Genomic DNA, 25,118 nt, shown 5'->3' with positions numbered 1-25,118 from the left:
TTTTCCAGTTCCTCCCAGTACACGACTTACCTTTCTTCCCAGATCATCTAGGCAATAGCAATTATTAAATACAGAACACGAAACAAGCTGTTCAACGTCTAAAACTAGGCCGAATATAATATCATATAATCCAACAACCCAGATGGAGACACAAGATATACGTGGTTGAACATCGATGGTCATAGCATCATTTTTTCTGCTACATAAAGATATCAAACTTACCCCTTTCATATTCCCTGGGGAGTTTCTAAAAGCTTCAAACTATGAAACTCTGTCACTTGGAGAAAACCAGAGAGTAGAGAAAAGATTCTCTCTTTCCCTCTACTTTCTCACTCTCTCTCTCTCAATCATTCATCGTTGTTTTCATCTCAGTCTAGGGTTTCCTTCATTTCTCTCCTTTGAATCTCCTGAACAAAAACCAGTAAGTGGGTCTATCTCAATCTCTTTACATTTGGGTTTTTGAAATTCTTTTTTATTTACGGTTATTTTTGTGTATTTGTTTCGTTTTCATCCTCATTTGTGCTTGATCTTTACTGGATTTTTTTTTCCAATCTTGACCTAGTTATAGGGTTTAATCTGGTTGGTTTTTGTGTGGTAAAAATATGATTTTTTGTTTATATGTTAGGTATTAGTGCATAAAAATGGTTCATTTATGGCAATAGTGGTGACTTTTGTACTTGTTTGATGCAGGATTTGTAGTGTTAAGTTGTTAGGTTGAGATTTTTTGCGATGAGTAATCTGTGGAAAGATGACTGGGAAGAATGTTCAGTAATAGGAGATGAAGGGAACATAGGGTTTTTAGATTTTGAAGATGATAAGTCAGTATGTAATTACAATCCGGAGGAAGAAGGTCCGGTTATTGTATCAGTACCGTTTCCTTTTGTTAATGGGAAACCTAAGTCCATCCTTGTTGGTGAGACCATAGCGGATTCAATTACGATTAAGAATACTACTGAAGAACCTATTGATTTATGGGGTGCTAAAATTTATAGTTCGAATCCTAAAGACTCGTATACTTTGTCACTGATGGAACCGCCTAAAGATGAGTCAGATGTTGAAGCTCTTCAAGCGTTCGTGGAGACGACATCGATGGATGATAGGGTGCTTCAACCAGGAAGGACTTTGACAATTTGGTTATCGTGTAAGCCAAAGGAGATAGGGATACATACCACAGCGGTACATTTTGATGTGGGGGATCAAAGGATTGAGCGTGTGGTTTTTCTTGTAGCTGAAGATAATGTGTCTCAATCCCTTGCTTCAAATAACCCATATTCTAGAGTCCATAAAAAGAAACATTTTGTTGTGGAGGAATTTGTGAAAGGCTCTCGTCCTGCAAAACCTACTTCTAATGGTTATAAACATCAGCTTCCTCTGTTTGCTATTCCAAAAGATATTAGAGAAATTTTGGACAGTAAGCAAGTTCCTGAAGCTATCTTTAAAGGACTTGTAAAGGATAATTATTACTCATACTTTCAAACTTTACTGATCATGGAAGAACTACGCATGGAGGTAACTCTTGATGCTTTTTTTAAATGTCTTTTTATGTAAGAAAACAATGAAAATTACGACATTAATAAGTTGTTGTCATGATAGTTGTAACCTTTCCTCTCCTGTCTACATGCATATCCTCAATGTTACACAATTTATATCTTATGTTAAACAAATTTGTTACTAGTTACTTGAAACTTGAAAGCATCCTGCTAAACAGCAAAAGCTAATATACAAAAAATTTGGAGTCTGTCACATTGTGGAGTATTGATTATTTTATTTGTTACATTTATTCCAGGAAGACATAAGAAGCTACGACATGGAGTGTGTCACTATGCGGAAGAAGGCATATCAGTTTTTGGCCCTTGAAGTCCCTGGGCTGGCTGAAAGAAGGCCCTCACTTGTTAATGGTGATTATGTTTTTGCGAAGCTTTCTTCTGATGCTAACGATGATTCTCGTTCATATCAGGTTTGAACTCACTTTTGGAAAGCATTATGAATTATTTAGCGATAAAGATTTGTTGTACTACCTGCATGTAACATGCTACTATCTCATTGTGAATTCTTTTCATGATCATGATTTTGGAGAATATCCAATTACCAAGCTTTAGTTCCAAAACTTAAAGTCCAACTTGTGTTATTGTAGGGGTACATTCACCGAGTCGAGTCAGATGAAGTGTTCTTGAGGTTTGCAGACGACATGCATGCCCGTCACAATGATGGGGACTTATATAATGTTAGATTCACATACAATAGGGTGGGTATGAGGCGCTTATATCAGGCTATTAAAGCAGCTGAAGGTTTGCCATCTGAGCTTCTCTTTCCGTCCCAGTCCTTGGGAAGATCTATTAATGCAACCCCGGTGGTTCCTTTGTCTCGAAATCTCAATGAAGAGCAGATGTCTGCTGTTGAGATGATCCTAGGTTGTGAAGGGGCACCACCTTATGTGATTCATGGACCTCCTGGAACTGGTAAGACAATGACGCTGGTGGAAGCAATCTTGCAGCTGTACACAACGCGAAAAGAGTCTAGGATTCTTGTTTGTGCATCTTCTAACTGTGCTGCAGATCATATATTAGATCGGATAATAGACCACGAGATTGTCGAAGTTAGAGAGAGTGAGATATTCAGATTAAATGCACCAAGTCGTAATTATGATGATGTTCATCCTGATAATCTATGTTTCTGCTACTTCGAAGATGATCTCACCTTCAAATGTCCTCCACTTGGGGTTTTGAAACGTTTTAGGATCGTAATATCCACGTATAGTAGTGCTTCTCTGCTTTATGCTGAAGGTGTTAAAAAGGGTAATTACTCCCATATATTCTTGGATGAGGCAGGTCAAGCTTCAGAGCCAGAGACCATGATCCCAATAGCTAACCTTTGTAGAAAAGAAACTGTTGTAGTTTTGGCAGGGGACCCAATGCAACTGGGTCCTGTTATATACTCCAAGAATGCAGAAATGCATGGATTAGGCAAGTCATACTTGGAAAGGCTATTTGAATGTAAATCTTATAACAATGAGGATGAAAACTTCGTGACAAAGTTGGTAAGGAACTATAGGTGCCACCCATCAATCCTAGAGCTGCCGTCCAACCTTTTCTACAAGGGAGAATTGGTAGCTTGTAAAGAAGAAAAATGTTCTTTCACAGATGCTTGGGAAAGCCTCCTTCCAAACAAAGAATTTCCTGTTATGTTTGCTGGTGTTCAAGGATGTAATGAGAGGGAGGGCAATAACCCGTCTTGGTTTAATCGGATAGAAGCAAGTAAAGTAATTCAGATTATCAAGAAGCTGACAGAAAGCTCTAATCTGAAGGAGACAGATATTGGAGTGATAACTCCTTATCGCCAGCAAGTAGCAAAGTTAAAAAAAGCTCTTGAAGCACTCGATATATCCGGCATAAAAGTTGGAAGTGTTGAGCAATTTCAAGGACAAGAGAAGGAAGTCATAATAATATCCACTGTCAGATCGACTGTTAAACATAATGAATTCGATAAGGTACACTATCTGGGATTTCTTAGCAACCCAAGGAGATTTAATGTTGCTGTGACTCGTGCTAAGTCCTTGCTTATAATTGTCGGAAACCCACACATTATATGTAAGGTAGTATTCCACATCCCTTTAGAAGTACGAATTATTTTAGATTATCGATCTATTTTCTGAGACACTGTTCGTGTTGCTGACACCTTCGCATGGGACAGTGATTTGCGTCCTTTCCCTTTTCTTTTTGTTAACTTGGGTTTTGTCTCACGTTTTATCCTACTGCTAAGAGAAGTTAATAATAGGGTCTCTTTAGATATTTTGTATCCCTTATTTTGAAAAACAATGGATGATAAAAAAAAACAAGGTTATTTACTGGATTTTGCTGCTTATTTTGGAATTTAAAAATAGTTGATAACTTATGAAAAGCTAATGCTATCTGATTGTTTACATTAAAAGCTCTTGCATAGTTTTGTTACTGATCTGGCTTGTGTTTTGCAGGATCCATACTGGGATAAGCTTCTAAGGTATTGCTTTGACAATGATTCATATCAGGGCTGTGATCTTCCTGAAAATCAGAATGGTTCTGAAGGGCCTTATGACATCAATATTTCACCTGAAGTAGATAACCACGTCAACAGTACATCTGAAGGACAGCAGGATTTCTATTGTGGCAAGCCTGTCAGTAATGAATCTGAGTGGTCAGATGGGAACTGGAAAGAAGAATGTTCAGAAGGGAACTGGAACGAAGAAAACCCTGTACTCTCGGACGAAGTAGGCACATATGTTGAGCCCCTGCAAGCAGAAGATGCTGGTAAGCCTGTCACTGATGAGGCTGACTGGACAGATGGATGGAACGATTAGTGTTCAAGTTTTTGCTAATTGCACATGAACAAGCAAGCCTTTTGTCAATCGGTAGTATTCACATATGAAACATTGCTCCTTAAATGGTTGTATAAATGAAGTGTTGAGGAGAAGAAAGTTAGGATAGTTTTTAAGTAGGAAGATATATTTTGACTAGAACCTGGGGATGGTCTAGTAGTAATTGGTGATTACAGTTTACCAATTACTTCTATAGAAAAACCTAAACTATTATTTATCTGTTAGATGCGCCAAATGCTAGAGCTTTTTTACTGCAGTTTTGTTGTTTTTATTTCATAACATTTTTGAAATCAACAATCGTGATAACAGATTATTACAGTTGGCCATTCAGCAATACTAAGAATAAAAGAACAGTACCGTGGTAGACAACAATTTGGAAGAGAAGACTCATAACAGGTAGGCAGCAACGAGAACTCAAACCAGACATCATCAATCTAGGTGATAGGTGAAAACACATGATCCTAAGAAGTGTACCGACAGATCACAATTGGGAAACAACCCAAGTGCTAAACAAAAACATCAATGGGTGCACCCATGAGAATACATACTCACCATCGCTAAGCAAATGCCATAGGACAAAGATCGAGTAACCACCGATGCAAGTAACAACGTGCTTCGGCTTCAATTCAGGTAAAAACTTGCTTCCAAAGCTTCTGTGGGCAGTATGGGTGGGAAACGGTGTCGATGAATTTGTGTGTGCTTCATCTGCTGGCAAGGATGAATTTGTTTGTGCTTCGTTTGCTGGCAAGATAGTTGTTGCTGCTGCTGGACTCCCATTGGATTCTGATGGCGATGCTGACGGCTCTGTAAAAATGAAATCACTGACAACTTTTGTAATTAGCAATTCTATAGTTACTCTTCATATGAGAAAATTAGAACACTCACGAGAATGTACCTGATCCAAGTGTGCTTCCAAGAGGGCGCAAGTTCGGCAAAATAGCTGAAAAATGGTACAGTTGTCATAAACGTTAATCATACTCCAATAAAGACAAAAATACCCTTTACAAACGGTGGCTTTAAGCAGAAGGTAAAGGACAGTAATGTAATTCTAAAAATTGCGATAGGTGTGCAAAAGGTTCTAACAGAAACGAATTACACGTGGCACCAGAAAGTAAGTGGTTGCCCTGCGCAATTGCTTTTCTGTTACAGATTTTTCTCTCTCTTAGTTTTGGCGCCAATTTCAGTGACCTGAGATTTAGTCGGTGCTAAGAATCTATGATCAAATTTCAGGTAATACTCCGATTAGATCCGAAAAACGAACTACCAGAATTATGAAGAAATCCATCGGATTGAAGAATCATTTCTTTTTATGATTGAATTAAAGAAACTTATAACAGATAAAATCGAATCAAGAAAGAAAATAAAATACAGATGAATTTGACACTTATATACACAAATCTAAGGAGCATACAGAAATTAACAGAAATGATTATCATGAATTGAAGAGACAACAAGTTCCAATCAAGATTAAAGAAAACCTAAATCACAACACATGATTCCGAAACAAGATTTAACCTAAATCAAGAAATTATAGTACTAATTTTATCTCAAGAGTCTAAGAACACGTACTTGGATAGAATGGAAACTACTTCTTGATAAGCAAAACTTGAATATGAAATCAAAAGAAAGTAGAAATTCGTACCCTCACATAGAACTTCGAGAGAGATTCCATCCACCGGAATAGCAGAATGACAAACCGTAGAGAGTGCAAACATCCTTGTGATATCAACAGGAAATCCAAGCAAACAAGGTTCTCTAACAAGATGACATAAACAAGTAACGTAACCAGTTCCATAGGAAGATATATAGCGATCACAGCAAGAAGATGGAACTTCATCAGTAAGATTATTCGGTGGTGAAGAAATATAAGGCAAGCATACTGCCAGTTCTGTTAATTCATTACTACATCCTTCTTTTGAACTCACTATTGTGGTAGATTCAGCAGCAGCACACATAGGAGAGAAGGTGGTGGTGGTAATGGAGGTGTTGTTGATGGTGACGGTGGTTTGGCTGGTTATAGTTAGCATCAAAATCAGAACCAGAAGCAAAGAATAAGAGAAGAATTTCATCATCTTTCCAGAAATTTTGAGTTTGATTTCTTGAAAAGATTTGATTGTAATTGTAAATGGGGGTAGCCTGAGACTGTTGTTTAAATAGACCCTTTTGATAGGTAATGTTGTAATTACATCAACTTGTTGGTAGATTTTATGTCAAAAAAAAGAAAATCGTGTCAGAGTTGATTTTAGGTCAAAAAAAAGAAAAAATAATATTCCTCGCCTGAGAGATTCGAACTCTCACGGGGAAACCCCATGTACTTAGCAGGCACACGCCTTAACCACTCGGCCAAAGCGACTTGGTTTGTTTATCAATAATGTATGAGAATTTGTAAATATTCGATATCACACAAGTATACAACATCCAGTTTATTGCTTACTCTGAATAAGTAAAGCAAAGAACCCACGAAAAAAATATAATAGAGAACAACCAGTAATCAACAAATGGAGAAGTATGAAATTGAAAAAGACATAATCGGCGAAAGCTCAAATTGGGTATTAGTACTTGAGAAGCAACACCCCAAAAGCAAACAAGAGAGATGTGGTAGAAAGGTGAGGGAGCTTGGTACATGCTGCATTAGTAGGTGTAAAAACTGGCCGACGTCCTGAGATGGCAGTGGGTGTAGTTGAGTCCAGTGGCGGAGATGCTGGCAGTGTAACTGATTCAGGTGCTTACGGAGTAAATGAAGCTGCACCAAAAGAAAAAAGATTTACAAATAAATTGTGTTGTTGAATGTATTTATTTCCAATAAGAGAAAAAAAAATTAGTAATGTAAAATGTAAAAGGTGAAAAGTAATTACCAGAGGGAGTGAGACTAGTTGATGATAGTGGACTAGGCGAGGGAGAACCAAATGAGAATGGACTTGGAGCTGGCAGAGGACTACCAGTATTAGCTGCAAACGAAAAAGGTGAATTGCCAGTTAGTACACTTGTCTTTACACCAAATTTGTAGGATGATGTATTAAATTAATTCCTAGCATCAAATCAAATTACCTTTGCATTCAACAGGGACTCCGGACATTTTGCAAGCACGAGGGAGTGAGATTGCTAGTGTTCGATTGATTGGTAACTGGAACGGAACATTTCCAGTAATTAAAAGGCAGGCACAATCCATACTACTACCCATAATCTCCTTAAATGTAGAACAACAATCAGATGTTGGTGAAGTCCCACTTCCACTACTACCAGTTATAAAATTTAAGCAAGGCGTGAAGCTAGTGACCGTGGGGGCTGAACATGCTGTAGTTATCTGCCCATAAACTGGTAACACTGAAACTGCTAGTATTATAAGCGAAATCGCAAATACACGACTGCTGGAGTCTGCCATATTGATCTCAATATTATTTCTCCCAAGATCTGTAATTCCCGGTGACAGTTTCTTATGCAATCACAAAAAAGAAAGAATTGATGTGCTTTTTCTTTCCTTCTTTCTTTTTGTGGGAGTTGAGAGGTAAAAAAGATGATTGCAAATGAAAAGGTTAACTGCAAAATATATATATACATGGAGGGGAAAAAAGTTAGATTTGAATTTGGGCTCGAAGTTGAACTACTTGAACTAACAGTTTAACTAATCTCATTTTTTTAATTTAAGGATATTATTAGGTAAGGTTGGTAGTGGTACAGATAGTTAAATCCTACAGCATAGTATGCAGTAGCCTAGTGATCTTGTAAACTCTGTTTAGTTTTATCACTAAAATCCTAAGTTTGGTGACCAAAAATCACCAATCTTTTAACTGACGATGACCCTGTTGCCTATACAGCTTCATGAGCAGGAACATCTCTCTTATGCATAGAATAATTATAAATACCACAGTTTCTCACATGTATCTCCAAGTCAAATCCACATTTTCTCTAACATTTAATCTCTAAACACTTTCCTTTTCATTTACATTTTCCCACAAAATTCTTTTCTTTTCTTTTCTTTTCATATTCAATCAAATGGCTGCTCCGTTGAGAATGATGGAAATGGTTCTTTTAGTAGTCCTTGTGACTGCATTCACGGCACGTGTAACGGCTCAATCTAGTTGTACAAATGTGATCATGGGCATGGCACCTTGTCTTACGTACATAACCGGAAATTCCTCAACCCCATCATCTTCCTGTTGTTCACAACTTACTGATGCGGTTCAAACACAACCAGAGTGCCTTTGCTCAATCCTTAATACTGGTGCTGGTGCCGCATTAGGTCTTGCAATTAATCGAACACTAGCTCTTGCTCTTCCTAGTGCTTGTAATGTTCAAACTCCATCTATTGATCGATGCAATGGTAAGTACATATATACTATTGCTAAAATTTCGACTTGAAATTGAACTTATCGAGCTTATCTATTATTTGCCTTAAATAACCTTTCTTCTATGCTCAATATCAGCTGCTAACGGACCTGCAAGTCCTCCGAAAAATTCTCCGGTTGCTTCTCTTTCACCAGCAGACCCACCTACAGATACTTCAGAATCGGATACACCAACCTCGACTATTTTTCCTGCAGGTATAATTAGCGAGCTTTTCTTTTGGGGGGATAATCACTAGTTATCGATGTATTAAAGTTGTAATATCGCCACTCGTGGCTTTACCAATATTAACTGTTTATAACTGATTTGGTGTAGGAAATGGATCTAAATCTACACCTACCAAGGATGGAGATACGTCAGATGGAAATATGACTAACTTGGGAAGCCTTCACCGTTATCTCCTTGTCTTTCTCTTCGTTGTCTCTTGTACTTTGTTTGAAGTCTGAATTATTTGTTTGATTTCTGTATTGAAATGGTGTGTAATCTTTCATTAATAAACAAATCAAAATGGTGTGCAATCAAAGAGGACGACTGTTAGTGCAACTTTTGTGACAGAAATGGAGTGTAATTAATCTGTTGTGTTAGAGCATCATCAGTTACATAATATTCTAGAACTCTATATACATAGAATGTCTTGTATTCTAGAAAAAAGATTATATTAGGAAATACTTGTATTCCAAGTCTTTACACGTTTAGAATTCTACAAAGCCTCTTTGTATAAATAGGTTGTTAAGGCTTTGCAATATTGTACTGTAAAAACGTATTCAGTAATACAAAACATAGTTCTTCTAAACCTTCTTTTTCTCTTCTCTTACTTACCCTAATATACACAATCTCGACTTGTTATCATCCTTGTTCGATTCTCCATGTCTTCCGCATCTTCTACAATCTCTACAGTCTCTACAATTACCGGTTCTTCACAATCCATGATGGCTTCTTCTGTCTTCTCCCAACCACATCACATCATTACTGTCAAACTAGATGAAACAAACTATTCACTTTGGCGTGCTCAATTTTTACCTTATCTTCAGGGATATGATCTAGATGGTTATGTTAACGGTGATAAACCTTGCCCCTCTGCAACTCTTGAAAACTCTGAAAACCCTAATCCAGAATATGCTCCCTGGGTTAAACATGATCATATTCTTCTTGGATGGATTTTTTCTTCTTTAACTCCTGCTGTCTTAAGGAAAGTCCACCGTCTCACTACCTCGCATGAAGTTTGGTCATCTCTTGAGTCTTTTTTTGCTTCTAAATATGATGCTCACATTCATCATCTCCAATGTGAGTTAAGAGCTTTGAAGAAAGGTTCTCTATCGATGAGGGAATACATTGATCGTGCTCGTGATATTGTCGACAGCTTGGCCGCCGCAGACACTACAATCACCAACACCGAACTACGCCATTGCATCCTTGCTGGGTTGGATACATCTTATGATGCCATTGTTACTTCCCTTACCACATCAATGGGTACGATGAAACTTGAGGATTTCATAACCTGCCTCCTAACTTTTGAACTGCGTGTGGAATAACAACAAACGATGTTGCACTCTCAACCTGTTGCCAATGTTGCATCCTCTTCCAAGTCCAACCTGTCAGGATCTGCTTATCAACAACGCACAAACTCTTCTCAGATGCTGCCTGGAAATACTCGTCAACCAGTGCCTTGCCAACTCTGTCACAAACCGGGTCACACTGCTCACCTTTGTTGGAAGCGTTTTGACAGAACTTTTCGTCCTCAACCACCACGGCGTTCACAGGCTTCATCTTCTCAAACTTCTTCTGCTCCTCGTGCGTATGTTGCTCAAGCACCAAACTATGGCTCTACTGCTCCGTGGGTTCCAGATAGTGGCGCTACAGATCATATTACTAATGATCTCTCTCGCTTGCATATTCACTCAGAGTATAATGGCCCTGATCAAATCAAACTCGGTAATGGTGATTCTATTCCTATCTCTCATGTTGGATCCTCAATCCTAGGGACACCTGATCATAAGTTACATCTCTTCAACACGTTTTATACTCCTTATATCTCCCATAATTTATTATCAGTTGCTCGTCTTACAAGTGAGAATAATGTGTTGTTCGAGTTTCATCCTGACTTTTGTCTTGTAAAGGATCGGTGTACAGGGAAGGTTCTTCTACGCGGCCGTAGAAAAAGTGGTCTCTATGAACTGGATGCTTCCTCAGTTTCTCCAGAAGCATGTGTTGGTGAAAGAGCAAGTCTGCATAATTGGCATTCTAGATTAGGACATCCTATGATGCGAACTGTGCGTCATATTATTTCAAAATTTTCCCTTCCAGTATCTAGTAAAACTATAACCTTTTGCTCCTCTTGTCATGAGCATGGGAGTCATAAGTTACCATTTTCTTCTAGTATGACTCAATATTTGCATCCTCTAGACTTAATTGTTTCTGATGTCTGGGTCCTTCTCATATTTTGTCTAATGAAGGTTATAGATACTACGTTATTTTTATTGATGCTCATAGTCGTTTTACTTGGATGTTTCCTTTATCTCATAAGTCTGATGTCTACTCTATTTTTCTTGTGTTTCAAAAACATGTTGAAAATATGTTTGATCGAAAAATCAAAAATTTCCAATCTGACAATGCTGCAGAATATCTCAAACTTACCCCTTATCTTCAACAACATGGTATTTTTCATCGATTTTCGTGTCCACACACTTCTGAGCAAAATGGTTTAGTTGAACATCGCCATCGACATATTCGTGAGACTGGTCTTACTTTGCTATCTATGGCTTATATCCCTTCTTCTTATTGGTATGATGCCTTTTTCACAACTTGTTACTTAATGAATCGTGTGCCGTCTTCATCTCTTGCACAAGTATCTCCGTATGAAACTCTTTTTGGCGTTTTACCAGATTACCAGTCTTTACGTGTCTTTGGTTGTCTATGTTATCCTCATCTTCGCCTGTATAGGTCTCATAAAATGGAACCTTTATCATCTCCTTGTGTTTTTATAGGATATAGGTTACAAGTGTCTTCATATACCTACTGGTAGGATTTATGTGAGTCTTCATGTCGTGTTCAATGATACTATCTTTCCCTTTGCTGCGTCGTCGACACCATCTCCCTCAACTAACGATCAGGTAACATCTGCCTCCATGCACGATCTTCCGTTCTTTGTATGCTCCTCTCATAATTTTGTGCCAACTTCACCATTTCCTGGTGATAGTATGCACACTCATTTGCCGACTGGTAGCCCTAATATGTTAACAGACAGTTTGCCTCAAGCTGAATCATCATCTGGTGCTTTATTTCTATCATTAAATTTAGAATCTGCATTGCCTACGTCAGCTACTGCATCAGCTTCTTCGTCAGCTACTGCGTCAGCTTCTTCGCCAGCCTCTTCATCAGCTTCTGCTTCAGTTTCTTCGTCTCCTGCTGCATCAACTACTTTGTCAGCTCCAGATCATCCTACACTGCCTACTACAAGTGTTTCTGAAACTACGGGTCATCCAATGATTACCAGGGCTAAGGACGAGATCTTTAAGCCTAATACATCTAAGTATGCTCTTGTTGCAGATTCTGAACTATAACCAACCTGTTATTCACAAGCTCAGGCAAATCCACACTGGCGTGAATCTTCTGTTAATGAGTATAATGCATTACTTCGAAATGGTACGTGGACTCTAGTACCTTATCATCCTTCTATGAATCTCATTAGTTGTAAATGGGTTTATCGTATTAAAAGAAAACCAGATGGTTCTATTGAACGCCGTAAAGCTCGACTAGTAGAAAAAGGATTTAATCAACAGGAAAATGTTGATTATGGTGAAACCTATAGTCCGGTTGTAAAGCCTTGTACTATCCGGGTAATTCTTACACTGGCACTCTCTCATAACTGGCCTATTAATCAATTTGATGTTCAGAATGCCTTTTTACATGACAATCTTGAAGAGGAAGTTTACATGAAACAACCACCAGGATATGTTGATCCCAATTTTCCTACATATGTTTGTAAGCTGCATCGTTCTCTTTCTGGATTAAAGCAAGCTCCACGTGCTTGGTACAATCGACTCAGTACTTTCTTATTGCATAATGGATTCGTTACTTCAAAGTGTGATTCTTCACTCTTTATTCGACGTGATGACACTGGTATTGTTTTCTTACTCGTTTACGTTGATGATATTATTCTCACTGGCTCGAGTTCTTCAGGATTACAATCTATTCGTGCTTCTTTACAAACTGAGTTTGCAATTAAAGATCTTGGTACTTTATCTTACTTTCTAGGAATTGAAGCAAAACGTACGTCTTCCGGATTATTTCTTACGCAAAGGAGATATGTTCATGATCTTATTATTAGAGCAAAAATGGATGGTGTTAAACCAATTAAAACTCCACTCAGCACAACTGGAGATATATCGTCTGATTGTAGCACTTTATTAACTGATGCTACTGAATATAGAAGTATTGTTGGTGCACTGCAATACTTGAAATTTACTCGTCCTGATTTAGCTTATGCAGTCAATAAAGTTTGTCAATTTATGCATGCTCCAACAGAATATCACTAGAGTCTAGTTAAATGTATATTATGTTATCTACAAGATACTTCTACTTTTGGAATTTTCCTTAAACCTGCCAACACCTTGCAATTATCTTTCACTGCTTATACCGATTCAGATTGGGCTGGTTCTTTGGAAGATCGTCGTTCTACTAGTGGAAATTGTATCTTTCTGGGAAATAATATTATTTCTTGGAGTGCTCGTAAACAAAAAGACAGTTTCTCGTTCAAGCACTGAAGCTGAATACCGTGGTCTTGCTATTGCTACTGCTGAAATCATGTGGATTCAGTCTCTTCTTTCGTAATTACAAGTATCAACTCAGTCTCCGCCTATTCTGTGGTGTGATAATCTTGGAGCTACATATCTTACGGTTAATCCCATATTTCATGCTCGAACAAAACACATAGAGATAGACTATCATTTTGTTCGTGATCAAGTGGCTTCTAAAAAGATGGATGTTCGATTTATTTCTTCTAAAGATCAAGTTGCGGATATATTTACCTAACCTCTTTCTAGAGACCGGTTTGCTTCTCTAAGGATCAAGCTAACGGTTCAAGATGACCCGTTGCGCTTGCGGGAGGGTGTTAGAGCATCATTAGTTATGTAATCTTCTAGAACTCTATATACATAGAATGTCTTGTATTTTAGGAAAAGGATTATATTAGGCAATACTTGTATTCCAAGTCTTTACACGTTTAGAATTCTACAAAGCCTGTTTATATAAATAGGTTGTTAAGGCTTTGCAATATTGTACTGTAAAAACGTATTCAGTAATACAGAAAATAGTTCTTCTAAACCCTCTTTTTCTCTTCTCTTACTTACCCTAATATACACAATCTTGACTTGTTGTATCTACAACAATGAAATACTAGAAAAATATTGTCAAAGAGAATTGCTGAAAACTGAATTGGATTATTGATTGACAAACAACGTACCGAGAACAGAGTTACTTGATCATCAAGTTCCCCTTAACATAATTATTTTACCAGTACACCTCAATAATGAGCGATTCTAATACCCCATAGTGAAGTTAAGTCCGTGACAAAACTGCCCGATACAAATATTGTATAGTACTACAATATTTGCTCGCTCATATGAACTCAACAACAGAGATTAGAGAAAGATATAAACACATAATGCGCAAAACAAAGCAAGAAGAGGTGAAAAAAAGTGGGGATAATAGCCGCTTCTGGTACATTTTGGAATGAACAAATCTTTTTGCTTTTATAGGGAGTGAAATTTGATTTGATATAAGATGCAGTTAATGATGAATAAATTTGATTAATAACAAAAATTATAGTGCGCAATTAATCGAAAGATTTTCAAAACGCGCAAAAATAGCTAAGATACTAAACTGCACATTATATTAAACATAAATTATTGTTGATACATTTTTTTGGATTGGATATTTAACAGGAACAACCTTCTTCTGATGAAAACCACAACAAGATTTTAAACATCAACAAGGACCTCTCTAAATGGCAGAAGTACAAAAATGATTTATGTCAGCAAAAGTCCAGAGATCACTTTATAAAAGAAATGGGTAATAATAGCAAGTATTTTCATAACAAGACAAATAGAAGAAGATTGAGGAACAATATTGATTCTCTACAAGATCATAACAACAATTGGTTACACACAAGGGAAGAAATAGCTCAGCATCTTACTTCTCATTTCAAGGAAATAAGTACTTCAGTTACTGTTACTTTTGATGAAAGCCTCTTCATGCTTATTCCCACAATTATATCTGACGCTGATAATTCGTCACTAAGTAGAGTTCCTTCTCATCAAGAAATTCATGACACACTCAAGAGTATGGAGAACTGGAGTGCACCAAGTCCAAAAGGTTTCCAAGCAGGCTTCTACAAAAGTTAGCGGAGGATTATTGGTGAAGATATTTGTCAGATGATCACAAGATTTTTTGAAACTAAGCATATTCTTAAAGAGGGAGGATCTATGGACGCTCTTAGATGGAAAAGGTCGGACATGATTTGTGTCATTTTCTCCGCAAAACCCAAACGATAATGAATTTAAGTCTAATATTTTGATGGTATATTCTTCTTATAAGATTTTACATTCCAACAAAAAATGAGCACAATTCGAGATGTATAAAACCACCATCTACCCCTTTGAATATCAGTCATTCAAAATTAACGGTTGAAATTAAGATCGGTAGATGGTTAGGTTTTATATCTCGAATTGCATTCATTTTAGGTTGGAATGTAAAGTATTATACTAGGAACATATCAATAAAATATTAGACTTAAATTCATTGTCGTTTGAGTTTACCGGAGAAAATGACGCAAATCTTGTCTGACCTTGTCCATCTAAGAGTGTCCATGGATCCTCCCTCATTTTTTTAAACAACTTAATGAAACATTTATCTCTCTCATTCCTAAGAAGAAAAAATCAATTTTAGACCAATTTGCCTCTGCAATTCTTCATACAAGATGATATCCAAGATTATTGTTAAACAGACTGAAGCCTGTTATGGAGAAAATTATATCTCCATACCAAGCTGCATATGTTTCTGGAAGACTAATAAGTGACAATACAGTCATAGCCCAAGAGATTATTCATTCCATGAAGAAGAAAATAGGTCAAATTGGTTGGATGGCTTTAAAACTAGACATGTCAAAGGCTTTTGACAGACCAGAATGAAACTTCTTAATTAAAGTTCTCAAGTATTTTGGCTTTTGTGATGATTTTTTTTGACCTTGTTTATTAATGCATCAGCACAACATCTCTTTCTGTGTTGCTTAATGGTACTCCTTGTGAAGACTTTCACCCTACAAGAGGCATTAGACAAGATGATCCATTATCACCATATCTGTTCATCCTTGCAATGAAATTTCAAGGAATCTTTCTTCTACTCATCAAAATAACACCCTCAAAGGTATTAAAGTGGCTGCCAACTCTCCAACCATTAATCATTTGCTATTTACAGATGACTGCTTGATTTTCACTCAGGCAAATCTCTCCTCAATTAACAATCTTTTGGAACTTCTTCAAAACTTCAGCTCACAATCAGGTCAGGTCATCAACTTTGAAAAATCTTTAGTGCATTTCAGTAAAAAAAAACAAACAACCCTTCTGTAGCTGAAACTCTTACTCAGATTTTAGGAGTTAAGATTATGAATTCCAAAGAAAGATATCTTGGTTCTCCTTTGCTTTTGGGTCACTCTAAACAAGAATCATTCAAGGCTATTGAAGAAAATTTCATGAACAGATATTCAGCATGGTCATCTACATCCCTCACTCAGTCTGGCAGGTCAACAATGATAAAGCATGTGTTGAATTCAGTACCAATTTATCAAATGGGTACATTTAGGTTTCCTAATAATCTCCTCAGTACTTACAACTATCCGGAGAAAATTCTTTTGGGGTTATCATTCTAACAACGATTCTAATCCTCTTACTTGGCTCAAAGTTTGTAAACCTCAAGATATGGGTGGTCTGGATTTTAGGGACTTAGAAATGCTGAACTTAGCTCTTCTTACTAAGATATCATGGAGACTGTGTACAGAATCATATGCACTTGGAATATTTCAGTAATGGAGATATTCTTCATCAAAATTTTAAAGCTGTTAACTGCTCATATACTTGGAATGGTATTATCAGAGGTATTCAAGTTGTTCAACAAAATTATTTCATGGAAGTCAATAATGGTAAGAAGGCTAAAATATGGTTGGATAGATGGGTTCCTGGTCTTACTTCACCACCTCAAACTGTTAATGAGTTTCACAGATTTTATCAAGAAGTGGAAGAACTAATTCTACCAAACACCAATAAGTGGAACATAGAACTTCTTAACCTGCTCTTTGATTCTGGTACTTCTCAGAGAATTCGGAGTTTATTTCTCGATACTTCAAAGAAATACATAATGGTCTGTATGCCAGCAAAGGATGGTAAATTCACTATTAAAAGTGCTTACAAGAAGCTCACTATGAGTAATACAGAAGTTCAAGTTAATGGAAGAGCTATTCCAAACATTGTATGGAAGGTGTTATGGAAGTGTAATACAGCTCACAGGGTTAAGTTGTTTGCATGGAAATGCATACATGAAACTAATTCTACTCGGTGTAAGCTTGATCTATATACAATACCAGCATGAAAACTCAGTGTGCAATATGTGGTGATATTGCTGAAACCATGGAACAACTGTTATTTCATTGTGTCAGATCAATATGGAGGTTGGTTAATGTAGACATTGATAAAGTGCAAAACAGTTGCAATACAGTCTCAGAATGGGTAGAAAGTTGGTTTACAAGTAGCAACAGTTCTACTAATGAAAAAATATTATATACTTTAATGATCAGTGCATGGATCATCTGGAAAGACAGATGTGATGCAGTATTTCAAGGAGTAACTCTTAACCCTTTTAGTTCCATGCAAAAATTATTTATCATCTTAACTCTCATTCTCAATTACATGAATCTGATGAACACTTTCATAACACTTTGCATAATAGTTTTTCACAATGGCAGCCCCCTATGCAAAATGTTTTAAATTTTAATGTAGATGCCTCTTTTGATTATGATACTAATACTCTTGGAACTGGTATTGTGCTGCGTACTTCTACAGGTTGCTGTGAAGGTATCAAAGGATTCTATGCAGATGGAATTTTAAGTCCAGAAACTGATGAATGTATGGCCATACGTGAAGATTTGGTGTGGGCGCAGGAAAAACAACTTTCAAGAATTCACATAGAAGCATATGCAAAGCTGGTCATTCAGTCACTTCAAGATAATGTTCCTAATTCTATGGGAAAACATGAATTTACTTAAAGAAATAAAGTATCCTAACTCAAATTTTCTGCAATGCAACTTCTCTTTTGTTAGTACAAGAGACAACCAAGTGGCTGATGCAGTTGCAAAATCTGTTAGACAAACAGCTGCTAACATTAATGTATTGGATAATTTCCCGGATGATATTTGCAGTATTCTTGCAAAAGACTGTAACTATTCTCCCCCCTAAGCAATAAAATTTCCTTTTTATCAATTTTACTTTTGGCAACAACATAATCCCGTGCAGGTCATCCGCCATCATTAAGCAGAAACCGTTTAAGAAATCGTTATTTTATTTTTCCAAAAGAAATTTCCAAAAAAATTGTTGAGAAAAGATAGATCTTGGTTGACTCACACTTGTGCATATAAGCACTAGCTATGGCAAGTCTCTCACGCCCACGCCACTTGGGAAAAAATAGCTACGGTGCGCAACTGATCAAAAGGTTTCAAAACGGGAAAAAACGGCTAAGACATTAATTATGTTGACATAAATAATTTTTAGTAAGAAAATCTCACTCCCACGCCACCTGGGAAAAAAAATCTACGATGCGCAACTGATCAAAAGGTTTTCAAAATAGGCAAAAACAGCTAAGACATTAATTATTTTTGGTAAGAAAATAATTCCAAGCAGGTCAACCGCCCCATTAAGCAAAAACCGTTTAAAGAACTAAAATCTTGTTCTATTTTTTCCCAAAAGAAGTTATTGAGAAAAGAATAGACCTTGGTTGATTCATAGTTATATGGTATAACTAACTAAGGTTCATAGTTATATGGTGGTATACATTTATAATTTTATCCAATGTTATCTCTTTCATTCCTTCATGAAAAGGAACAAGTGTCCATAGAAACCGTTAGGTCCTAAGATCAAACCACACCAAGACTAATAATTCTATATTAAAAACTCATTTTCTCCAACATAATCAAAGTGATAAAATATTATTGGGGGTTTGAGGAAATTGTGTTATGAAATCATACCAACAGTTAACTTTAAAATCGATTATAGAATCTTATATACATAAACGTTTAGATTAATTTGCTAAGTTTAGTGGAAATATTGGTTTGCTAACCTCATTCCAGTACTCGTAATCTAACTGACAAAACTTTGAGCTATTTTAGTTTTATTGTTAACAGTGGACCGCCTTTATGTTTTGCCAATTAATTTTTTAACTGATAAAACTTAGAGAGATCCTTATGATGTTAATCTGACAACCAATTTAGGCTCCTCATGGATTTCAAACAGCTCTGTAGATGGATTTTTGACTAATTCTTAGAAATTCTATAGGAACCGCTCTCAAGGCTAGCTCTGGATCAATGCCCCCATTGAACTTTTGTTCTAGGTTTGTCACTGCACACATGAACTGCAAATGTAAATTTGATGTATGCAAATGTGAAACCGTGGTCAGTAATTATTAGACACACAAATTATTTTACCTGTCAAATTTAGAAAAACAGTTTGTAAGGCTTTTAAGTTTAACATACGTTAACTTAATACTTGTATCTAGACAAGAACAAGACTACAAGGTTGATACATTGGACAAAAACCTTAACTTGGAAGGGATCTTCGTCGTTAGAGGATGTTGTACTGTCATTGGATGAACCTGATTTAGAGCCTTCATTTTTTTGATAAAAAAATGCAACTCCTGAGGTCTAACACTAGTTGCAATCTAATCATTAGTATTCCTATTGAAGTAAGATCCACCTGGCTTATTATGACTAACATTTTGTAAACAACATAATCAAAATTCTAAACATATGAATATTTTTTGCAATACTAACCTTTTTTTTCATAAGAGTAACACTTCAAATATACGATGAACCGTGGATTCTCTATTAACACTAGAATTTTGACATCAATTTGGTGGCTCTCTAAAAGAGTCATAGAAATGATACCTGCAAGTGCACAGGGTCTGTTGTAGTGAGTGTGCAAGGCAGGGTCGAACCACAGAGATTAGGGTGTGTAGTTGAAGTTTTTAAGCTAGTTATCTAAATTAACAAGGAAGTAACTAAAGCAATGAGGTAACAGTGACAGAGAACAAAGAAAGTGAAATTCAGTGATAGTGAATAAGAAACATTGAAACAAAGATAAACAAACCAAGGATGTGAGCCAAGGGCAGTGATAAAGAAACAAAGGCAGGTCCTCCAGCTATGTTCTTGTCCCTTGTTAGTTATCAGTCAGCTTCTAGGCTTTCTGAATAACTAGATGACAGTTGCGGTTCAAAGCCGGATGTTCATCTAAGGGTTGGTCTAGAAAGGAGGCTAAAGGCACTAAGATGAATTCTAAACCTTGTGATAGTTGGGGCTCTCACACTGCAACTACCCGCAGAGAAGCTTGCTTAGTGTTTTAACAACCTATAAGGATATTCAATCCTAGACAATTCAAGCACAACAAGATCAAAGCATGGATAGGATAAAAACAATTGAAATGCACAACATCATTTAAAATAAAAACTAACCCTTGAGGCACTGGCTATTCCAGTCCTCTTGGGTGAAGCACTGGCTAGTCCAGGCATGACTTCTAACACACACCCATCATCCCTATTTATATACAAACCAACTTTCCCCAAAACAGGACCACATCAGTCCAATTAGGGTTTGGTGAAAATACAAATTAAATCAAAAAAAATCCTACCTAACTCTGATAACAACCCTAATACACTAACCCATACTTCAATTAAACATGTAATCGATTCCCCCAAAAAATCCCCAATGTCAGAAAAATTAGGGTTTTAAAAATTGAAATTAAAATTTTACCTAATATCTGAATCCAATCAAACTTCGATCCATGCTTGTAATTGGTCCTCTCTTGCTTCCCATACCGCCAATTTGACTCTAGCTCGACCTAATTTACCCACTTCACACCTAGGGTTTCGGAGAAGGATATGTGTGAAATAGGTAGAATAGATGGACTAGGGAGAGGGGAACAATGATGGGTTATCATTGTTTGAAGCTGTGGTAATTATGGTGGTGATGGCGGAGCAGTTGGGATAGCAGGTGGAGGAGATGGTGGCGGACATGGAGGTTGCAGAGGAGGTGAGGGGAGAAAGAGAAGATGAAGTCGATGGAAAAGAGTGAGGGGGGTGTTTGGTTGGGTAGGAATAGGGTTAGGTACTAGGGTGTTGAGCGGATGTATTAGAATTCGATGTCCAGTGAGTTAAAGCGTTGGATCGACACATCTGGATCGAATCTATCGGCTGAGATGGCAATGCTTGCAGCGACCGTAGGATTGTGAGACACAACAAAACTGATGGCTCCAGATGGAGTTAGGTGCTGTAGTGTTAGACAGGAGCTTCAGAGTTTGATGCACTGTGATGAAGCGACCGTTGGATGATGGAATGGATCCAATCTGACGGTTAAGAGGGGAAACGGGTTTGGGTATTGATTTTAGGCTTAGAAAATGAGTTTGGGTTTAGGAAATGTGTTTGGGCTTAAACAATCTTGAGCCCACTTCTTCTTTAAGAACAATTTCTTCCTTTGTGAGCCCATTTTCATCCTTCTGGTCTTGTGCAAAACATTCTTCGCGGTTTCCTTGTGTAATTCCTCCCGGCTTTTCACCACTTTTCTGCTCTTTTCCGCTCCGCTATTCATCCAAACTTTATTTATTACCTAAAAATGCAAAATTAGTTAATAAAAATATTTATTCTTGAAAACAAAGAAAATACAGAATATGGGATAAAATGTAGAATTAATGCACAAAAGATGAGTTAAATGCCAAGAAAAATATATAGAAATATGCACTTTTTAGGACTCATCAAATACCCCCAAACCTGAATTTTACTTGTCCTCAAGTAAAACAAAACTAAGGAAATCCTACCTACACCACTGTCGCTGGTCTCTCGAATGCATTTAGCATATGAACTAAGCCTTTTAAACCACTAAGTGTCCCTAGTGGACGAGTGAAGTCTCGTGAAGGTTTGCTTAGAACGTACCTACAAAGTTCTAGGACAAAATATAAGCTCATATTCCATCAAATGTGACATGTGCAAGACAGTTTAAGCTCACAGCAAAATGGAGATGTCAATCTAGCTATCAAAGGCACAATCCTAGCACTGATAACAACTAAAGACACGTGATAAGAGTGTAAAGTGTATCTTCACATGTTTCTAGAATGACCTGAAGTTATGACTACTAATCACCAAGAGATAGTTTTTAGGCTAAGAACCGAATTCTAAGCCAAGCTAGCTGTCCGGCTTTACGAGAATTGTGAATGTTCACCCAATGAGTTGGTGATATTTCAGTTTACCCGCGTTATACATCGATGGCTGCACCCTCCTTGCTTATTACAAGACTATTTACAACAAAAAGATGACTCTTTACATGACTCTTATTTACATTGATTACTCTCTTTTATTTTTGGAACAAGAGAGAACTATTGTCTTTAACATGACAAAACATGGAATAAATAAATATTTGATTTTTTTTTTATTTTTTTTATTTTTTTCCTGATATTTTTTTGATTTTTCTGAATTTTTCTGATTTTTCTGATTTTTCTGATTATTTTTTTTTTTTTTGAAGAAATAACTTTGATCTTTACAACATAGTGACACTTTTGATACATGAACAAAAAAACATAATTACATGACTCTTAGCAAGAGGTGGCCCTTATCGAATGCATCCGGTCAAATTCTATGGTTGCTTTTCTTAACGTATCCTCCAACTTCTATCCCAGCCAACCAAAGAACAAGCTAGTCAAGTCTCATTCAGTATTCTAAAGTGATTAGCAATCTAACTTCCTATCAAACACCTTGAAGATCGAGGCTATACATGTATTGGTAGATCGTGCGCGTGCAAGTTTCTTATCACATGTGAATTGTGCTAGAATCAGGGTGCCTAAATATCTAGACTAAGACTCCTAAAATTTACATATTTGCACAAGAGTCAACATTTCAAGGTAAATGAGCTCCATTTTTATGATTTTTTATTTTTTATTTTTTTTCAATTTTTTAATTTTTTTCAAAAAGAAGGAGTTCTTGTTTTCAATTATAACATGTGATCGTGGTATCTACTCTATACCCCCAAAGTTAAACTAAACATTGTCCTCAATGTTTCAAAATATGAACAAAATTATAATACAACATGTGAAGAGGATCATGTTGAGTAGAGAAAAAGGAAAGAGAATACCCGATTTCGGCGAAAGCAAGATTAGAACTCCGTTATTCAAGGCAAGAATCCAACATATGTCAGCCGAGATCATATTGGATTAGCAAAATATATACAAAAAGAACAAAAGGATTTTTAAAATTTTTATCTACTGGATTATATACAAGAAAATTTGGTTTTTAATGGGATTGGACTTTTTGGGAAAAATTTGGTTTTGTCGGGAGACATTTGGTTTTTAATGGGTTTTGAAAAGAAAAATTTGGTTTTAAAATCGGGAGCAAGGCCTTTTGGTTTTAATGGGTTGCTGGAATAAAATTTGGTTTTTTAGGGAAAAAGAAAAATTTTGGTTTTTAATGGGATAAGGAGACCAAGCCCACTGTTGGGTTTTGCGAAGCCCAGCTACGTTTTTGAAAAAAAACAGGCCCACTGCTGGTGAGTAAAGCTCACTGTTGGTTTTTGGAATTTTGGCCCACTCGAAGTTTGGTTCAGGCCCACAGTTCAGAAACAAGCCCAGGTAACAATTTGAAATTTGGGCTCTTAAATAGCCAAAGGTCGAGGCCCAACTGGGCTTTGAAAACGTTTTCTGTTTTTGGGTCAAGCCCACAGTGCAAATGTTTAGTTTTCAAATGGATGTTAAGCCCACAGTCCCAGAAATTCAGTTGGGCTTTGGCTAGCTACTAACTAAAATATGAGGCCCAACTTCAAAAGTTCAGTTTTTTTTTTTAATTAAAACAACAGGCCCAAATCAATCTAAAACCACAAGCCCACAAGAAATTAAACAAACAAGCCCACAAGAAATTAATTACAAACCCAATAGAAAATATAAGCCCAAATGTTGGGTTTAATATTACAAGCCCACAAGAAAAATGGAAGCCCACAGTTTGGGTTCTTTTAATGGGTTTAGGCTTACCTGTGAAGCACAGCCCAACTGTTCAGTTTGGTTGCAAAAGCCCAGTTGGGATTTTGATCATCCTAAGCTCTTGTTGAAGCCCAGTTGGGCTTTGGTCTTTCTTCTTTGGCTTGTATTACAGACCAGTTTGGCTTGGGTTCTAGCTGCAGCTTTGGTTCAGCAAGTTTCAGCCTTAGCAGCACAGCAACAGGTGCAGAAGGAAGCAGCAGTTAGCAGCAACAGGGGAAAGTAACATCCTCAGTTCCACCAGTTCACCAGCAACAGCAGAGGCAGTGCAAGCAGCAGCAGCACCAGGAGGGGCAACAGCTTCAGCAACAACAGGGGCACCAGTTCAGGTTCAAAATGGTGAAGCCCAAATATGACAAAGCAAGCAAGCAAGGGCTTTGCAACAACAGGTAGCAACTTCACCAGCAATCAAGGCTCAGCAGCTTCACCAGTTCAGGGATTTGCACCAGCAGCAGGGGCTTTAAGGCAGCACCAGGGGCAGATTCAACTAGCTAGCTAGCAAGCAAGGGCTAGCCAGCAGCTACAATTCAGTGCAAGAGCCTGGTTCAATGCAACAATTTCACAACAACAACAAGCGCAGCAGAGCAGCAGCAGCAGCAAGTAGGAGAATGCAACAGTGCATAGAAGAGAAACAGCAATGCACTTAGTGCACAAGCAAGAAATTTGCAGGAAAGAAGATGCAACAGCAAAGAGTGACGCAGCATGCACAGGAGCATCAGCAGCAGCAGAGGCAGTGCAAGCAGCAGCAGCAGGAGGGGCAACAGCTTCAGCAACAGCAGGGAGAAGAAGAAAGTAGCAGCACAGATGCAGCAACAACAGCAAGAGCACCAGAGGCTCAGCACCAATTAGTTGCAGCACCAGCAGCAGCACAGCTTCAGCAGTACCTGTCACTCAACCAAGTTCTTAGTCCCAGAAGTTTCAATAACTTGAGAGCAAGATATGCAACTGCTACAAGATAAACATGGCCAGAGATGCTTGCACTACACAGCATGTTACAGAGCTACTAAGATGCAAGAAAACAGATGATGCAGGATGAATATGCAAATGCAAGATGAAAATGCTCCTAAGTTATGAAAATTATGCAATGATATGCAAGT

The 25,118-nt window shown here is 37.3% G+C and overlaps 4 protein-coding genes and 1 non-coding gene across 6 annotated transcripts; 2 read left to right on the top strand and 3 right to left on the bottom strand.

Annotated features, from left to right (window-relative positions):
* The first annotated feature begins 249 nt into the window (after positions 1 to 249).
* On the top strand, positions 250 to 4,677 carry LOC113318105 (probable RNA helicase SDE3). The gene is made up of 5 exons (XM_026566228.1): positions 250 to 421; positions 691 to 1,509; positions 1,787 to 1,957; positions 2,135 to 3,592; positions 3,971 to 4,677. The coding sequence occupies exons 2-5, from the start codon at positions 730 to 732 to the stop codon at positions 4,331 to 4,333; spliced, it is 2,772 nt and encodes a 923-aa protein (XP_026422013.1). The 5' UTR covers positions 250 to 421; positions 691 to 729; the 3' UTR covers positions 4,334 to 4,677.
* A 64-nt stretch (positions 4,678 to 4,741) lies between these two features.
* LOC113318106 lies at positions 4,742 to 6,446 on the bottom strand. Of its 2 annotated transcripts, none has more exons than XM_026566229.1 (3): positions 5,994 to 6,446; positions 5,247 to 5,291; positions 4,742 to 5,155 (listed from the first exon to the last, which is right to left on the bottom strand). In XM_026566229.1, exons 1-3 carry the CDS (start codon positions 6,421 to 6,423, stop codon positions 4,833 to 4,835), a joined length of 798 nt encoding a protein of 265 aa, XP_026422014.1. In that variant the 5' UTR covers positions 6,424 to 6,446; the 3' UTR covers positions 4,742 to 4,832. The 2 variants fall into 2 exon arrangements, with proteins under 2 accessions (XP_026422014.1, XP_026422015.1); XM_026566230.1 differs by having other exon boundaries at positions 4,769 to 5,172.
* A 176-nt stretch (positions 6,447 to 6,622) lies between these two features.
* TRNAS-GCU lies at positions 6,623 to 6,704 on the bottom strand. Its single transcript has one exon. It is a non-coding gene; the product is annotated as a tRNA-Ser (tRNA).
* Positions 6,705 to 6,839: 135 nt separating this feature from the next.
* Positions 6,840 to 7,856, bottom strand: LOC113316910 (protein YLS3-like). Its single transcript, XM_026565068.1, has 3 exons — positions 7,400 to 7,856; positions 7,207 to 7,299; positions 6,840 to 7,094 (listed from the first exon to the last, which is right to left on the bottom strand). The coding sequence occupies exons 1-3, from the start codon at positions 7,731 to 7,733 to the stop codon at positions 7,078 to 7,080; spliced, it is 444 nt and encodes a 147-aa protein (XP_026420853.1). The 5' UTR covers positions 7,734 to 7,856; the 3' UTR covers positions 6,840 to 7,077.
* A 397-nt stretch (positions 7,857 to 8,253) lies between these two features.
* Positions 8,254 to 9,449, top strand: LOC113315209 (non-specific lipid-transfer protein 3-like). Its single transcript, XM_026563516.1, has 3 exons — positions 8,254 to 8,672; positions 8,776 to 8,892; positions 9,011 to 9,449. Exons 1-3 carry the CDS (start codon positions 8,345 to 8,347, stop codon positions 9,139 to 9,141), a joined length of 576 nt encoding a protein of 191 aa, XP_026419301.1. The 5' UTR covers positions 8,254 to 8,344; the 3' UTR covers positions 9,142 to 9,449.
* The last annotated feature ends 15,669 nt before the right edge of the window (positions 9,450 to 25,118 follow it).

Source organism: Papaver somniferum, chromosome 10 (genome assembly GCF_003573695.1).
Source record: "Papaver somniferum cultivar HN1 chromosome 10, ASM357369v1, whole genome shotgun sequence".
Taxonomy (NCBI): domain Eukaryota; kingdom Viridiplantae; phylum Streptophyta; class Magnoliopsida; order Ranunculales; family Papaveraceae; genus Papaver; species Papaver somniferum.
Note: the sequence above shows the minus strand (reverse complement) of the source record. Positions and strands in the feature narration are given on the sequence as shown.

Excerpts from the sequence above, each read along its gene's own strand:
- LOC113315209 (XM_026563516.1), top strand. The coding sequence starts at position 8,345 with ATGGCTGCTCCGTTGAGAATGATGGAAATGGTTCTTTTAGTAGTCCTT. Across the intron at positions 8,673-8,775 it reads ATCTATTGATCGATGCAATG|CTGCTAACGGACCTGCAAGT; the intron begins GTAAGTACATAT and ends GCTCAATATCAG. Across the intron at positions 8,893-9,010 it reads CTCGACTATTTTTCCTGCAG|GAAATGGATCTAAATCTACA; the intron begins GTATAATTAGCG and ends GATTTGGTGTAG.
- LOC113318106 (XM_026566229.1), bottom strand. The coding sequence starts at position 6,423 with ATGATGAAATTCTTCTCTTATTCTTTGCTTCTGGTTCTGATTTTGATG. Across the intron at positions 5,292-5,993 it reads TCTCGAAGTTCTATGTGAGG|CTATTTTGCCGAACTTGCGC; the intron begins GTACGAATTTCT and ends ACCATTTTTCAG. Across the intron at positions 5,156-5,246 it reads TGGAAGCACACTTGGATCAG|AGCCGTCAGCATCGCCATCA; the intron begins GTACATTCTCGT and ends TCATTTTTACAG.
- LOC113316910 (XM_026565068.1), bottom strand. The coding sequence starts at position 7,733 with ATGGCAGACTCCAGCAGTCGTGTATTTGCGATTTCGCTTATAATACTA. Across the intron at positions 7,300-7,399 it reads AGTCCCTGTTGAATGCAAAG|CTAATACTGGTAGTCCTCTG; the intron begins GTAATTTGATTT and ends TTTCGTTTGCAG.
- LOC113318105 (XM_026566228.1), top strand. The coding sequence starts at position 730 with ATGAGTAATCTGTGGAAAGATGACTGGGAAGAATGTTCAGTAATAGGA. Across the intron at positions 1,958-2,134 it reads ATGATTCTCGTTCATATCAG|GGGTACATTCACCGAGTCGA; the intron begins GTTTGAACTCAC and ends GTGTTATTGTAG. Across the intron at positions 3,593-3,970 it reads ACCCACACATTATATGTAAG|GATCCATACTGGGATAAGCT; the intron begins GTAGTATTCCAC and ends TGTGTTTTGCAG.